The sequence below is a fragment of the Lontra canadensis genome, unplaced genomic scaffold, assembly GCF_010015895.1.
Source record: "Lontra canadensis isolate GAN:19392208 unplaced genomic scaffold, GSC_riverotter_1.0 scaffold148, whole genome shotgun sequence".
Taxonomy (NCBI): domain Eukaryota; kingdom Metazoa; phylum Chordata; class Mammalia; order Carnivora; family Mustelidae; genus Lontra; species Lontra canadensis.
In genome coordinates, this window is record NW_022631142.1 from 1,714,169 (window position 1) to 1,729,819 (window position 15,651).

The 15,651-nt window shown below is 38.0% G+C and overlaps 1 protein-coding gene across 1 annotated transcript in view; it reads left to right on the forward strand.

Annotated features, from left to right (window-relative positions):
- ZYG11B (zyg-11 family member B, cell cycle regulator) overlaps positions 1-15,651 on the forward strand; it is a 90,484-nt gene that overhangs the window by 38,137 nt on the left and 36,696 nt on the right. The window contains exons 4-8 of the mRNA XM_032844168.1: positions 5,379-5,519; positions 7,880-8,056; positions 9,387-9,451; positions 13,332-13,431; positions 13,692-13,742. Of these exons, the coding sequence (XP_032700059.1) occupies positions 5,379-5,519; positions 7,880-8,056; positions 9,387-9,451; positions 13,332-13,431; positions 13,692-13,742 (534 nt within the window). The remainder of the gene's footprint in view (positions 1-5,378; positions 5,520-7,879; positions 8,057-9,386; positions 9,452-13,331; positions 13,432-13,691; positions 13,743-15,651) is intronic.

The window sequence follows — 15,651 nt, forward strand, 5'->3', positions numbered from 1 at the left end:
TCAAGGAATTCTAGTCCAGTGGAGAGGAGACAGATAAATTTAAATATAGGTTTAATTCAGTGTGACAGATGCTTTAATAGAGTTATATATGGAGTGCTGTAAGAAAAGTTTTCCTTAGAATATAAATTTTAGTTTTACTCTGTATATTAAATATTTACAAGCCTTAATTTAGTGGTTATGGGCATTTTCAAAGATTTTATTTATTTATTTATTTATTTGACACAAAGAGAGAGAGAGAGCACAAGCAGGCAGAGCACAGGCAGAAGGTGAGGGAGAAGCAGACTTCCCACAGAGCAGGGAGCCCAATGCAGGGTTCAATCCCAGGACTCTGGGATCATGACCTGAGCTGAAGGCAGGAGCTTAACTGAGTGAGCCACCCAAGTGCCCCTCTATTTTATTTTTTTAAATTTTTTACAGATTTTATTTATTTGAGAGAAAGAGAAAGGGGGGGCAGAAGGAGAGGGAGAGAGAGTCTTTTTCTTTTTTTTTTTTTTTTAAAGATTTTATTCATTTATTTGATAGAGAAAAAGACAGCAAGAGAGGAAACACAAGCAGGGGAAGAGGGAGAAGCAGACTTCCCGCCAAGCAGGGAGCACAATGCAGGGCTTGATCCCAGGACCCTGGTATCATGATCTGAGCCAAAGGCAGACTGAGCCACTCAGGAGCCCAGGAGAGAGAGTCTTTTTTTTTTTTTTTTTAAGATTTTATTTATTTATTTGACAGAAATCACAAGTAGGCAGAGAGGCAGACGGGCGGGGGGGCAGGCTTCCTGCCAAGCAGAGAGCCCAATGCGGGGCTGGATCCCAGGACCCTGGGATCATGACCTGAGCCAAAGGCAGAGGCTTTACCCACTGAACCACCCAGGGGCCCCTGGGAGAGAGAGTCTTAAGCAGACTCCACCCTGAGCATGGAGCCTGACACAGGGCATGATCTCATGACCCCAAGATCATGACCTAAGCCAAAACCATGAGTTGGATTCTTAACTGACTGGGCCACCCAGGTGCCCAATCTCTGTTTTAAATTGTTACATATAGATAACTTGATTTTTTAGCATCTAGTATATGAAATTGGTTAAACTGAAGATGCTTGTAGTTTGAGGAGTCAGACTACTTGACTTGAGGGTTTATCACTGGCTAGAGAAGTATTGATCACTGAATAAAACATACATGCAATGAAATTCGTTTAAAATATTTAACATTCCAGTAACAAAAGTTCTTTAAAGTTACATTCAAAGATAACTTGAGGCTGTATTTCATATAGATGTTATAAAGCAATTGAATCAACCAAGTACAGGTAAATGAAGTCTTACTGATAAAATCATTAAACATATTCCCTCTTATAACCTTTTTTATTTTACATAGTATTTCAGTGTCTTTACAAATCTAAGAAAAATCTAAGAAAAAGTTCAGGATAATTCAAAAAGAATTGAACACCTGGAAAATTTTTATTATTCAATAACCACTTATATATATGAATACATAATCAAGACCAATATGCATGTAGTATATTTCACAGTTCTTTTTTTTTTTTTTTAAGATTTTGCTTATTTACCTTTATTAGAGAGCATGAGAGCAGATGGAGGAGCAGATGGAGGAGAAGGGGAATCTCAAGCAGACTCTGCCCTGAGCAAGGAGCCCCACATGGGGCTCGATCTCAGGACCCTGAGATCATGACCTGGCCAAATGAAAAGTCAGACCCTTAACTGACTAAGCCACCCACGTGCCCCTACTTCACATAGTTTAAAAAGCATTTGTAAAGAAGCTTCCATTGTTCTGCCCTCAGAGAGAGAAGGTGCTTTACAGTCCCAAGTGACAACTATTGTTTTTCTGACAACCAGGCAGCACCCAGTTAGTGTGATGTGTGAACGTAAAAATGACTGTCATCTAGTCTTGGTTGTGGAGTGTCTGCTTGAGAGCACAGCATTTCAGGGCTGGCTTCTCTGAGCACAGAGTTGTCTTCATAGTAGATGGACAGACCTGGTCTTTGGACAGCCATACAACTAGCACTACCAGGTGCCTTTGCCCCACTCAGCTCTTTCAGCTGTTACAGGGATGGCGTGGGTTTGCTGTTTGAGTGAGGAGAAACACAAGAATGGTCACAGATTCGTTAAAAATACATATTTATTTAAAAAAAAAAGAAACTTCCATTGTTGTTTCTACAGTCTTACAAATGCTTATTTAATATGTGCTCTTGTGTCCATTGGCACAGATGTGTACTGTAGTCTGAGTCTTCCAATTTAAAGAGATTATAACTCTGAAGGACAGGTTGGGTTTTTTTTGTTTTTTTTTGTTTGTTTGTTTGTTTTTACCTTCTTATAGATAAGACAGGTGCCAAGATCGTAAACAACAAATGTGTAGCTTAAGAAGTGCGGGGGTGCCTGGGTGACTCAGTCATTTGGGCATCTGCCTTTGGCTTGGGTCATGGTCCCAGGGTCCTGGGATGGAGCCCTGCATCAGGCTCCCTGCTCAGCAGGGAGTCTGCTTCTTCTTCTGTCTCTGCTGCTTGTTCTTGCACACACCCTCTCTCTCTCCCCATAAAGGAAGGAAGGAAGGAAGAGAGAGAGAAGGAAAGGAAGAAAGGAAGAAAAAGTGCAAATAAGGGGGGCAGCTTGGTGGCTCAGTTGGTTAAACATCTGACTTGATTTCTGCTCAGGTCATGATCTCAGGGTTGTGAGATCGAGTCCTATGTTGGGCTCTGTCCAGGTGTGGAGCCTGCTTAAGACTTTCTCCCTCTCCTTCAGTCTCCCCCCCCGCCCCCCGGCCCCTGCAAAAAAAGGAAATGCAAATAAAGTGAACACACTTGAAGCCATTATTCAGGTTAATAAATAGAACTTTCAGCTACCCTGAAGTTTCTCTGTGCCCCATCTTGATCATAGCTCTCTCCTTCTCATAAAAGTAACCTCTATTCTATCTTTAATAATAATAATATCGGGGCACCTGGGTGGCTCAGTCATTGGGCATCTGACTTCGGCTTGGGTCATGATCCCAGGGTCCTAGGATCGAGTCCCACCTCAGGCTCCCTGCTCGGTGGTAAGCTTGCTTCTCCCTTTCCCACTCCCCCGGCTCTGTTCCCTCTCTCGCTGTGTCTATGTCAAATAAATATAAAATCTTCAAAAAATAATATAATAATAATAATGTCCTTATTTTTTAATAGTTTTATGACCTGTTTATCTCTAGGCATTTAGTTAATCTTGCTCATTTTTTAAAATTATATGTCTTTGAGGGATACCTGGGTGGCTCAGTCAGTTAAGAGTCTGCCTTTGGCTCAGTTCATGATCCCAGGGTCCTGGGATTGGGTTCTGTTTTGGGCTCCTTGCTCAGCAGGGAGCCTGCTTCTCCTTCTGCCTGCTGCTCTCCCTGTGCGTGTGCTCGCTGGCTCGCTCTCCCCACCTCCACCCTGACAAATAAATAAAATCTTAAAAAAAAAAAACTAAAAAAACCCCAAAATTATATGTCTTTTGAATACCTTTATTTTACAGATTCCTTCTCCCTTCCTTTCTTTTCCTTATAATTTGTCTGTTAAAAGATCCAAACTTTTGGACTTGTAGACTTTGTCTCAGTCTGGATATTCTTAATTAATAATAATAATTGTATTAAATAATATCATCATTATCATTATTATTAAAGTCATCTCTACACCCAGTGTGGAGCTTGAACTTACAATCCCGAGATCAAGAGTGGCATGCTCTACCAGCTGAGCCAGCCAGGGCCCCCTGGATATTCCTGATTGTATACTCATGGTGCCTATTTCTGTGTTGTTGTATTTTTTTGCAAATTAGTAGCTAGATTTGGAGGCTTAATCAGACTCAAGTTTGATCCCTTGGGCAGGAGTCTTAGGTATTGTGTTCTTTCAGTAAGGAAGTATATAATATATGGTATTGTTTTGTTTTGTTTTTCTGTGATGTTAGTGGTTGTTGACACTAGTTCCATTAATTCATTGGGGATCAGTGGTGATATTCCAATCATTTATTTGTCACTTTTCAGTTGGATTACTTTTATAAAAAGTCACTTTCCATTATATACATTTGGTTACTCAATACTGTGTGAACCACAGTTTAAGATATATGTATGAATCTATATAAATGGGGCATTCCTTAGACCTAATTTTGAACAGAATCTATCTATCTATCTATCTATCTATCTATTTATTTATTTTTAAGTAAACACTATACCCAGGGGCGCCTGGGTGGATCATTTGGTTGTTAAGCGGCTGCCTTTGGCTCAGGTCATAACCCAGTGTCCTAGGATTGAGCCCCACATCAGTCTTCCGGCTCAAAGGGAAGTCTTCTCCCTCTCCCTCTGTCCCTCCCCTCCCAACTTGTGCTCGTGTAGGAGCACACACTCTCTTTCTCTCTCTCTCTCAAATAAATAAAATCTTTTTAAAAAAATTAAATACTACACCCAATATGGGGCTTACACTCACAATCTCAAGAGTCTCATGCTCTATTTTTTTTCTTTTTTAAAAGATTTTATTTATTTATTTGACAGAGATCACAAGTGGGCAGAGAGGCATGCAGAGAGAGAGATGGGAGAAGCAGGCTCCCTGCTGAGCAGAGAGCCCAATGCGGGGCTCAATGTGGGGCTCAATCCCAGGACCCTGGGATCATTACCTGAGCTGAAGACAGAGGCTTTAACCCACTGAGCCACCCAGGTGCCCCGAGGTTCATGCTCTATTAACTGAGCCAACCAGGTGCCCTTGAACAGAATCTCTTGGTGCTGAATGGGAGCTAGATAAATCTGGGGGAATTAATTAGCACAGTTATTTGATGAATACTTATTGGGCACTTATTCTGAACCATACATAATGCTAATTATTGGGGTACAGTGGTGAATGGGTCAGTTGAATGGAGGGATTATGGTAATGGTTATGAAGGAGATGTTTCATGGGGACCTGATTTAGATTGGTGTCAGGGAAGGGCTCTCCAAAGAAGTGTCATTTAACTTGAATAGGGAAGGATGAGTAGAAATTAGTCAAAGAAAGGAAGATTTCAGTAAGCAAGTTATATATATAATGGCCTTTTGCTGGGAAAGAGCTTGGTTTATTGAAAGATCAGGGGAAAAGTGTAGCTTTAACATGAATTAAGGGAAATTAAGGAATTACCTTAAGAGACAGATTTACTTAAGATTTACTTTAGGTGCAGTATAGGGAATGTTAACCATCGGCTTATCGTAGGGTCTAAGCCTATCTAACGTACATCTCTTTAGCATATGTACACCTTCATAGGATGACTCTTCTGCGTGGGTTGGAAAGTAGTCATTCGCATTTGTTTCAAGACTTACATAGCTATACCAGATTCCATCTATACAAATGATGTTTGGCTAGAGAAAGTTAGAGTGTTGAAGAAATCCTAAAAGCTAATCTTATGGCTATGTTCAAAGGTGTCTGGAGAAGCCAATGAAACTCAGATTGCAGAAGCATTGAAGCGGTACAGCGAACGGGCATTCTTTGTCCGGGAAGCTCTATTTCACCTTTTTAGCCTGACTCATGTAATGGAAAAAACAAAGCCAGAAATTTTAAAGGTAAGAATAAGAAACTGGATGTGAAAACTTTAAAATTATCTCCCTGGATACAGATGATGGCTTTGTGAAGAAAATTGGTGAAAATTTGCATGTACTCTTTGATTTTTTTTTTTTTTGGGTAATGGGTTTGATGATGTATGATTTCAGTTGTTAGCCATAAATGAGAGAGAAGATAGTTGCATAGTGTTATTGAAGTTAAATACCTTCCACTTCATATTTAACTACCTAAAACCAGTGACCACTGTGATATTTTTTTCACCATCTGCAGTAGAAAATGAAAGTATATGACTGGAATCACAACACTGCATTGTATTGCTTCCATATAGACTTTTTAAAGATAAATAATATTGGTATTCCATAAGGCACCTTCCCATGCACTTTTAAGTACCTGTGCTTTCATAATTAATTCATGATATTTCCCAATTAAAATCTTTTTTAACCAAGACAGGTTTTGAAGAGCAAGAAAGGAAGATTCTTAATTTTTGTTGATTGTTTAGGGCCATGTTTATCAGATTGTGTCCTTTCTCCACCAGAAGTCTGGAATATTATTAATTTTAAAAGCATATTTGTGAACCCCACTCTAGGAAATTTAGATTCAGTAGGGCTGGATGAGGTACAAGAATCTGCATTTTAGGGGCGCCTGGGTGGCTCAGTGGGTTAAAGCCTCTGCCTTCGGCTCGGGTCATGATCCCAGGGTCCTGGGATCGAGCCCTGCATCTGGCTCTCTGCTCAGAAGGGAGACTGCTTCCTCCTCTCTCTCTGCCTGCCTCTCTGCCTACTTGTGATCTCCATCTGTCAGATAAATAAATAAAATCTTAAAAAAAAAAAAAGAATCTGCATTTTAATAATTCCCCAAGATAATCCTAATACACATTTGAAATCAGTGAGTGTAGGACTATATTATATTTGATGCCTCATTTAGTGGGTACAACAATCTTACAGATTGTGTAACTACAGGTCTATGAGGTTAAGTAACAGTAAGTTAGTAGCAGAGAGAAATGACCTAACCACCCCATTATCTTAAATTTTCAGAATAGGGTGCTTGGATAGGAACCAATAACATTTCAGTCCCTAAGATGTTACCCCCAGCACGGCCATCCCTCCATATATACCAGAGGATATTGGCACTTGGTATATGAATTACCCGTTTTGGTTTTGGTTACTGTGAACCTGAGCAACAAAGAACCTCTAGTCCTGATCTGAAATATTTACTCATTCATTCATTCAGAGAATGGTATAGAGAGAAATGAAAGAATATAGAAAATTCTTTTAAGGGATTCAGTTCCAAAGGAGAGCAAAGGAAAAAGATGGTAGTTGGCTGAGGAACTTTTTTTTTTTTTTAAGATTTTTTTTTTTTTTTTTAATTTATTTGACAGACAAAGATCACAAGTAGGTGGAGAGGCAGGCAGAGAGAGAGGAGGAAGCAGGCTCCCCGCCAAGCAGAGAGCCCGATGCGGGGCTCGATCCCAGGATCCCAGGATCATGACCTGAGCTGAGAGCAGAGGCTTTAACCCACTGAGCCACTCGGGCGCCCCAGGAACTATTTTTTTTTTTTCTTTTTTAAGATGGGAGAAAAAAACAGCTTTTTTATATGCTGATATGAATGATCCAGTACAGAATAAAAACTTGATATAGGAGATAGAAGAACAGCTGAAGCAATGTCCTTGAGTAGACAAAAAGCAAAAGATATAACATGTAAATGGAGGGATTATCTTCAGAGAGGAACCCAAAAAGATCATTTATGGTAATCGGAACACAGCATATGCATGTTTATGTACTGGCAAGGGGGATACATGCAGTACTGAGAATCTGAAATTCTTTTCTGAATGTTTCCATTTTCTCCGTGTAATTGGAAGCAAGGTTCTTTAGCTGATAGTGAGGATTGGGAGGATTTGTTGGGGTTTGAGGAGAGAGGAAAAGATGGGAAATAGTTACGTAGGCCAGAGGGAAGTGAATGGATTTTGTTGTACTATGACTTTAGCAGTGTTCGTAAGAAACTGAATGTTGGAATTTGAAAGTGAAAAGTTTGCCTCTGGTTTACTCTAAACTCAGTAAGAATTTATTTAGTGCTTAGAATATAAAAGGCACTGTACTAGGTCTGGATGAGTTACGTGAGTAGAAAAGATTCATTAGCCCTACAGAAAAATTCCTAGACATAAATAACTTGATACCTTCCTGGACCAGGTGGGTGAGAACTACGTGTAGATAAGTGATTGCTGTGCCCTAGGCGCTTTGCACATGAGGATAAAAAAGATAACTTAAGACTGCTTAGAAATTGTTATAGATCAACAAAGTAATGTTGCTATGTTAAGAGGGCTTATATTAATAGCATGAATAAAGAGAACTAATTTTTTTTCTAGCTTGTGGTTACTGGGATGAGAAACCACCCTATGAATTTGCCAGTACAACTTGCAGCAAGCGCCTGTGTGTTTAACTTAACCAAGCAGGATCTTGCTGCAGGAATGCCTGTTCGACTCCTGGCTGATGTGACCCATTTGCTGCTCAAAGCCATGGAACATTTTCCCAATCACCAGCAGGTAAGCATGTGGGAATTCCTATTCAAATAGTCCTTTTAGTGTCCCCCACCCATCTCCTACCTCCATAGAGTTCAGTTTAGTAGACCAAATCTGGAAATTCAAATGCCTTTGCAGCCTGCAAAGTAATAAATTTATGGTATGATTGAGTATAGGAAAGCAGAGAAGTAGAAGACTAAAGAGTACATTCCCTGCCTGAAAGTATTTAAATCCAAATATTGAGGGAAATAGTGCAAACCATAAAAAACTCATCTTCCACCTCAATCTTGATTTTGGATAACTTCAGCAAATATCCCATAACACATCTATTCTGGGCCAGGCACTATCAAGTACTGGCATACAGAAATGAGTAAGACATGGGTTTTCTACTTCTAGCCATATGGTAGGTATATAACCTATCCTATTGTCAGGATGAAAACTGAAAATATAAAAATTATGTTTTTCATTCTTAAAACATAACAGCTAGTTGGCAACTTAGTAAAAAATACTCATAAGCCAAAAATCAAGTAAAAATGTCAATCCAGGGGTGCCAGGATGGCTCAGTCAGTTGAGCATCTATCTGCCTTCAGCTCAGGTCATGATCTTGGAGTCCAGGGATCAGCCCTGCGTCAGGCTCCCTGCTCAGCCGGGAGCCTCTTCTCCCTCTGTCCCTCCCCCTGCTTGTGCTTTCTCTCTCTCAAATAAATAAAATCTTTTAAAAAATGGCAATCCAGATTGGTGATTGGATCAGTAAAGCCTCATTGAGGACAGTTACCAAATTGGATAAGCTTTAAGCTTTGTTTTTTTGGTTTTTGTTTTTTTCCAGATTTATTTATTTATTTTAGAGAATGAGCACACATGTATGCAAGCATGGGGAGGAACAGAGGGAGAAGGAGAGAATCCTCAAGCAGACTCCCCACTGACAGAGCCCATTGTGGGACTCAGTCCCAGGACCCTGAGATTTTGACCTGAGCTGAAATCAAGAGCTGGCCACTTAACCAACTGGGCCACCCAGGCACCCCTAGGCTTTGGTTTTTATGGCCTCTGGAAGCCAGGTGGTTAGAGGACAAAGCAGGACCCACCCAAAGGCCATCAGAAGGAAGGGAGATTAGCTGATATTAATTCTATTTATTATCCTACCTCATCTCATGGAAAAGACAAAGAATATGCACAAGTGAACTCACATGGGTTCTGTGGAAGTCAGTCTTTCAAAAGCAGGGAGGCAGAACAAAAGTTGTAAGAAATCATTGGTGTTTCATCAGTGATCTTCCTTTTTTTGTAGAGGCTACACCTAGTTAAAAAATAATAAAGCAATATTTTATTCAGGAATTTCTTTCTCCCTTTGGTTCTTTAGTTACAGAAGAATTGCCTCCTTTCACTTTGCAGTGACCGGATCCTTCAAGATGTTCCATTCAACAGGCAAGTGTTAGCCCTAGAACTTAAAATGGGCCAAAACAGAATTTTAGAACTCTGTCTTGGGCCATTTCTTGCCAGTTGGCATATCCTTCGTGTATAGTTAATCAGGTGAATGGGATTCTGCATTATCCTCTAGAATGCTAACTCTACTTTCTCTGACGTAGTGCTTTGACATTCCTGTTAGCAGATTGGCCTCTGTTTTCAAAGTCTTTTGCTTAAAAATTTATATTATGGTTTTTAGAATATTCATACAATATTGTAGGCTGAAGAAACTGAGGCATGTAGACTCAGTGTCTTGCCCATGATTTTGTGTCTAGTAACTGCAAGGCTAGAAAGACTCAAGTCTTCTAGTTTTAGGTCATGTTCTTTTCTCTGTATCATACCTCTTATTATTATTATTTGATACTGAATTAAAGAAGAAACTTTTTAAATAGAGGTTAAGGGAGGTTATATAGCTGGATTCAAGTAACTTACAAAGTGTTTTCCCTTGTTTTCTAAGATGTGATTTGAGAGCTAAAAAGGATTTTTTGTCATCTTACTATTTTAAATATAATTTTTAAAGATGGTATTGAAAAAGAAAATATACTTATGATTTAATGAGAAGTATATTTCTCAAGCAGCAATTTTACTGTGATTTATTTGTGTAACAGTGCTGGCACAGCTGAGGAATGAGATGTTCCATTTACTATTTCAAATAGTTTGGACAAAAATATAACTACATATATCTCATGTAGGTTACTAATTTTATTTTATAAATACTGAACATCTGTACTGATTACATGAAGTCATATGTAGGAAAGACATAGTCACTTTTCTTTTTCTTTCTTTTTCTTTTTTTTTTTTTTAAACATAATCACTTTCCTAAAGAAAATTGTCAACTAATCCAGGGGTTGACAAACCTCTTTTAAAGGGCTAGCCAATAATATTTTGGGCTCATTAGCCATAGGGTCTCTGTTGCAGCTACTTAACTCTGCCATTGTACTTCCTAAAGCAGTTGAAGATGATACATAAACAAATGGTTTTACTATGTTCCAATAAAACTTCAGAAAATACCCAGCTGGACCCATGGCTATAAAATCACTATATGTAGGCTATCGTTTACTTACCTCTGATCTAGCCAATACACTGCTAGATTTGAGCTTCTTTGTGGTCAGAGACTGTGATTGGTTAATCTCTTTGTCTCTAGTGCTTAAGTGGATGTTTGATGGATGAATGAATGCAAAATGAGTATGACAGAAGACAGAATTTTTCATAGAAGAAGATGACAGAATGCATTGGGCCCCCCAACGAGGAGGGAAAGATTTCATCTGATTGGTGATCATTAAAGATTTCATGTTAGTGATGGCATTTGAGATAATAAAGATAATTGATGGCATTTGAGATAAAAAGATAATGACTAACCTGTATAAAGCAATTCCTGTTGCCAAGCACTGTGCTGAGTGTTTTACATATGCTTATTCAGCCCATAAAAAAGTCCTGTGAAATTGTTATTCTTATAATTTTCATTTTATAGATGAAGAAACAGAGGCACAGAGAGGTTTAGTAACTTTCTCAAGGTGATAAGATAGCAAGTAGCAGAATTTAGATTTAAATCCGGAATGACTCCAGAACCTCTACTTTTTACATCCATGCTATATTGCTTTGAAGATGAGAGAAGGTTGGATTGATTGTTTTATGTCATGGGAACTGCACAAATACAGGTACAGAGGAAGTTAGTAATAATATTAGAAAAAATAACCTTTATCAAAAGCTTGGTTGTGCTAAGTTCTGTACTAAGTCTTAAGTTTTATGTGTAATATTATTTAATCCTCACAACAATCCTATTGAATAGATCTTATTATTTTACAGATGAGAAAATTGAAGTTCAGAAAGATTAAGGAAATTGCCCCAGGTTCCCAAAGTTAGTAAGTGGTAGAAGTAATATTTGAAACCGGGCTGACTCCAGAATGTGTGATTTTTTTAACAACTTTCCTGCATTGCTTCATGTGATAAAATAATATATTTTATTATTATCAGCAACATTAGGTAGAACTAGAATTTAAACTCCAAAATACAAGAAGCATCAGAATCTGTGCTCTTAACTATAAGGCTATCTTAATCGTAATTGTGGGCATGTTTGGGGACTAATGAGCAGTCCATTTTGTAATAAGCATTGGGTAGTCAGGAAAAAAGATTTGAAAGTACGGGCCCATTGTTAGAGTCCAGAAATATTGTGAGTACAGGAATTACATCATAAGTTCTCTGACAGATTTATGTATTACCAATATGTAGGCACAAATTGAAGGGAAAACAATGAAGGCATAATGGCCCATTAGAAATCTACTGTAAAAGAATCCAAGATGGCCTTGGGAATAGAAAGGAGGTAAAAGTGAATTTGAAGGAATTCGCAGAGGAGTAATTTTATCTATATAATTCAGACATGTATTAAACATCCATGTGTGAAGCTCTGTATTGGGTTCTTGGTATAAAGGGTTGAATAGTTTACAGTCCTTTACCTCAAGGAACTAATGGGCCAATGGAGGATTCATGTGAAGCTGCAGATAATCACTCTGACAGAGTTATAAACAAATGGTTGTTTTGTTACAACTCTGATAGAGTTACAAACAGATGCTAAGGAGCAGTAATAAAGCAGTGATAAATGTGTCAAGGAAAACTCAGCACAAGTGATATTTGAGCCAGGTCTTGAAAGATGAAATTATAGGTATATTCCTTGGTGTCATCCTGATTTCTCTCCTTATGTCACACCCCACATTCAGTCCTTTGAGAAATCCAGCTATTTTCCAAATATATCATGAATTCAACCATTTCTCATCACTTCCATTTCTACCTCTTGGACTAGACTAAAAGTGATTTCTCTCCAAAATTATTATGGTAGCCTCTGAACTGCTCTCTTTGCTTCTTTATTTGCCTGTTGAAGTTTATTTTAAACTCAGCTAATAGAATAATCCTATTAAAAACATAAGTCAGTTCATGTCGTATCTCTCCTTAGAATCTTTCTGTGGTTTCCTGTCTCACTCCGGAGTAAAAGCTAATTCTTTACAAAGACCTTATGATCTGGCACTCCTGTTACCTCTGACCTCTTGTCTCAGTACTACTCTTGTTCTCACTGCTCTAGCTCTCACTGGCTTCCATGGTATCTCTCAAAACCTCCAGGCATATTCCCAATGCAAGGTCATTGTGTCTCCTACCCTCTGCCTAGGATGCTTTTCCCCTAGATATCCACACAGTCAGCTTTCTTACTTCCTCAAAAGTTTCAGTGAGGCCTTTCCTAATAGCCTTACCTAAATCAACATTTCATATCCTCTCTTTACCTGCTTAATTTTTTTTCTCTATAGTACATGTCACATATTTTACTTACCTATTTATCATCTATCTTCCACACTACAGTGTAAGCTCTATGAGAGTAGAGATATTTTTCTATTTTGTTTACTACTCTGTCTCCAGCACCAGGAACAGTATCTGGCACAAACCAGGGGCTCAGTAAATGCTTGTGAATGAATAAATGAATATTTCTGTTGTGCTAGATGCTGTAAGGACCCAGAAAATAGTACAGTGTAGAAATTACTACAGGATAGAAATATGTTATAATTCTAGAAGGTAAATATCAGATGGTTTTGGTCATATTTCCCAAACTCTTGTTTCTTTACAAAGTGTTGTTAGAATTAACAGCTAGAAAAAAATTTAAAAATTAAAAAAAAAAAAAAGAATTAACAGCTAGGCACCATTTCCAAAACACTCAAGTATAATTATTCTGTTATCAGTTAAGAAGAATTTTCCCGTTCTTTCTCACCTACCTGAATTGTAGCATCATTTCCCAGCTAGAACTCTGAAACTGCCTGCACTTCCAAAATTCATTCATGGAAAACCCTTTGTATGTTTTCAGGTTTGAAGCAGCCAAGCTTGTCATGCAGTGGCTGTGCAACCATGAGGATCAAAACATGCAAAGAATGGCTGTTGCTATCATTTCCATCCTGGCTGCCAAGGTATCTGAACTCCCATTATTGAACAGTTTTCTGTAGGAAGCTGTTTGCTGTTGCAGTTACTATTTTCTCCAAAACCTATGTGCCAGAAAAGTTAGTAAGTCTCTTTGCCAGCCTGTTTATTCAGGCTAAATTCAGTATTGCAGAATTCCATGTTGAGCAGAGATTTTAGTCTGACCTTTGGAGCCTGTTGCCTCGAATGATATTAAACTCACACTAGTGAGTTTTTGGACTGACTTACTTTGTCTTCTGCTTGCTTGCAGCTTTCGACAGAACAAACTGCGCAGCTTGGTGCTGAGCTCTTCATTGTCAGGGTAAGTCTGTTATCTCCTCTGCGCAGACCACTAGATAGTCTTCATTTTCAGGCAGTGTTGTGTATCTTCTGACATTTTATATTTCAAAACATTATTTTTGTTACTTCTAACTGGATGTATTCATTTATTTTTATAGAAGCAGCTTTATTCCTCAACAGAGATGGAAAGAGCCCTGAACTAGGAGTCGGATGACCTAGGATCTAGCTGTAAACTCAGTTTGTGAACTTAGACAGATTTTGCGAACCATTGGAGCCTAAATAAACCTTAAGATCGTATCTAGACCTAAAATTCTGTTATTTTGTTATTTATGAAGAAAATGTAGAGACCTTTGTGCTAGATGCTTTGGGGGAAAAGATAATTTAAATAACAGTCAAATGATTTTGATTTCTCAGTTAAGGAGATGATACAATGAATAGCGAAAAGTTAAAAAGCTTTAAAGAGAGTAAATATAAACAATGTCCTAGGGAGGACTGGAGGAAAAAGTCTACTCTTTCCTTTTCTTGCTACAATCCTGGCTTGAGGTGTTTAAACAATAATGGTAGATGGAAAAGTCAAATGAAAGACTCTCCTTTTTTTTTTCTTCTTAAGATTTTATTTTTAAGTAATCTCTACACCCAGCACGGGGCTGTGTGTAGAAAGTCGCACTTTCCACCGACTGAGCCAGCCAGGTACTCCAAAAGACTCTCTTTTTCTGTGATTTACCTATTATGTATGTAATGAGAAAGTCATTCCTTTGATAAATATATGTAGAGAACTTATCATGTACCTAGCTCCTTGCTAGATGTTAGGGATTCACATTGAATTATATCTATAATTTCTGTCCATAAGAAGTACTAGAGAAAATAGCTATGTAGACGTAGTTGTAATACAGTCTAATACGTGTAATAATAGCAATAGGAATGAAAAGAGTAATATAAAGAAAGGAAAAAGCTGTGATGGTATAATAGAGTAGGAATTCTGGAGTTGACACATCTGGGTTTATTCCCAGTTCTGTCACTTAACTAGCTTGGGCCGTCACATAAATTTACTTAGAGGTGATGAACTACTTTGTACAGTTACTATGAAGATTAAATGAAAAGGAAAATAAGATTAATTTAAGGGGAGGCGCCTGGCTGGCTCAGTTGCTAGAGCATACAACGCTTGATCTCGGGTCTTGAGTTCAAGCCCCACATTGGGCATGGAGCTTACTTTAAAAAAAAATTTTTTTTATTTGAAGTAATATATGCTAAGTGCTTTGCACAAAATAAATACATGTTAGATAAGAAGGGATGCTGATTTTATTTATTTTTTACTATTTTCAGGGATGACACTTTAGTTTTAAATATGGCTTTTCATTGTTATACATGTGTTTCAGTAGTTTTGGTTGGAGATATATTCAAAGATTTTAAGGAAGTAATTCACTTATATGCTTTGGGGGAAAATTAGTTTAAGCAGGAATTAGTAGCAGTAGTAGTGGTAGTAGTGATGATGACTAGCCTTTATTTAATCTCTTGATTATCACCCACAATTTACAGATGAGGAAACAAAGGAATAAATTGCCAAACAAGGTTACACAGATGCAGATTCTAGTGCCACGTTCTTAGCCACTTAATGTTTATTAATTCCCCTTAGATGTTTTTACTTCTAGAAAATTTTTTTCCTGAACTGCATGTAACTTTACGTAATAGTGTTCATTGATGTTTTCTTGTATCTGTTTGAGCAGAGCTCCCTTTTACCCCCAAAACTATAATCAAAAAATGGAATTATGGATGCCTTATCTAGGTCTCAAAACATTTATCTTTCAGACTTAAATTTCTTGGGTTATGGCTATGACAGAAATAATTTACAAATGGAATTTCAAAGCTATTATCTTATTCAATTCCAGTATAGACTTTGATTCTCTTACTATTGTATGTAATTTGTTTGTTCT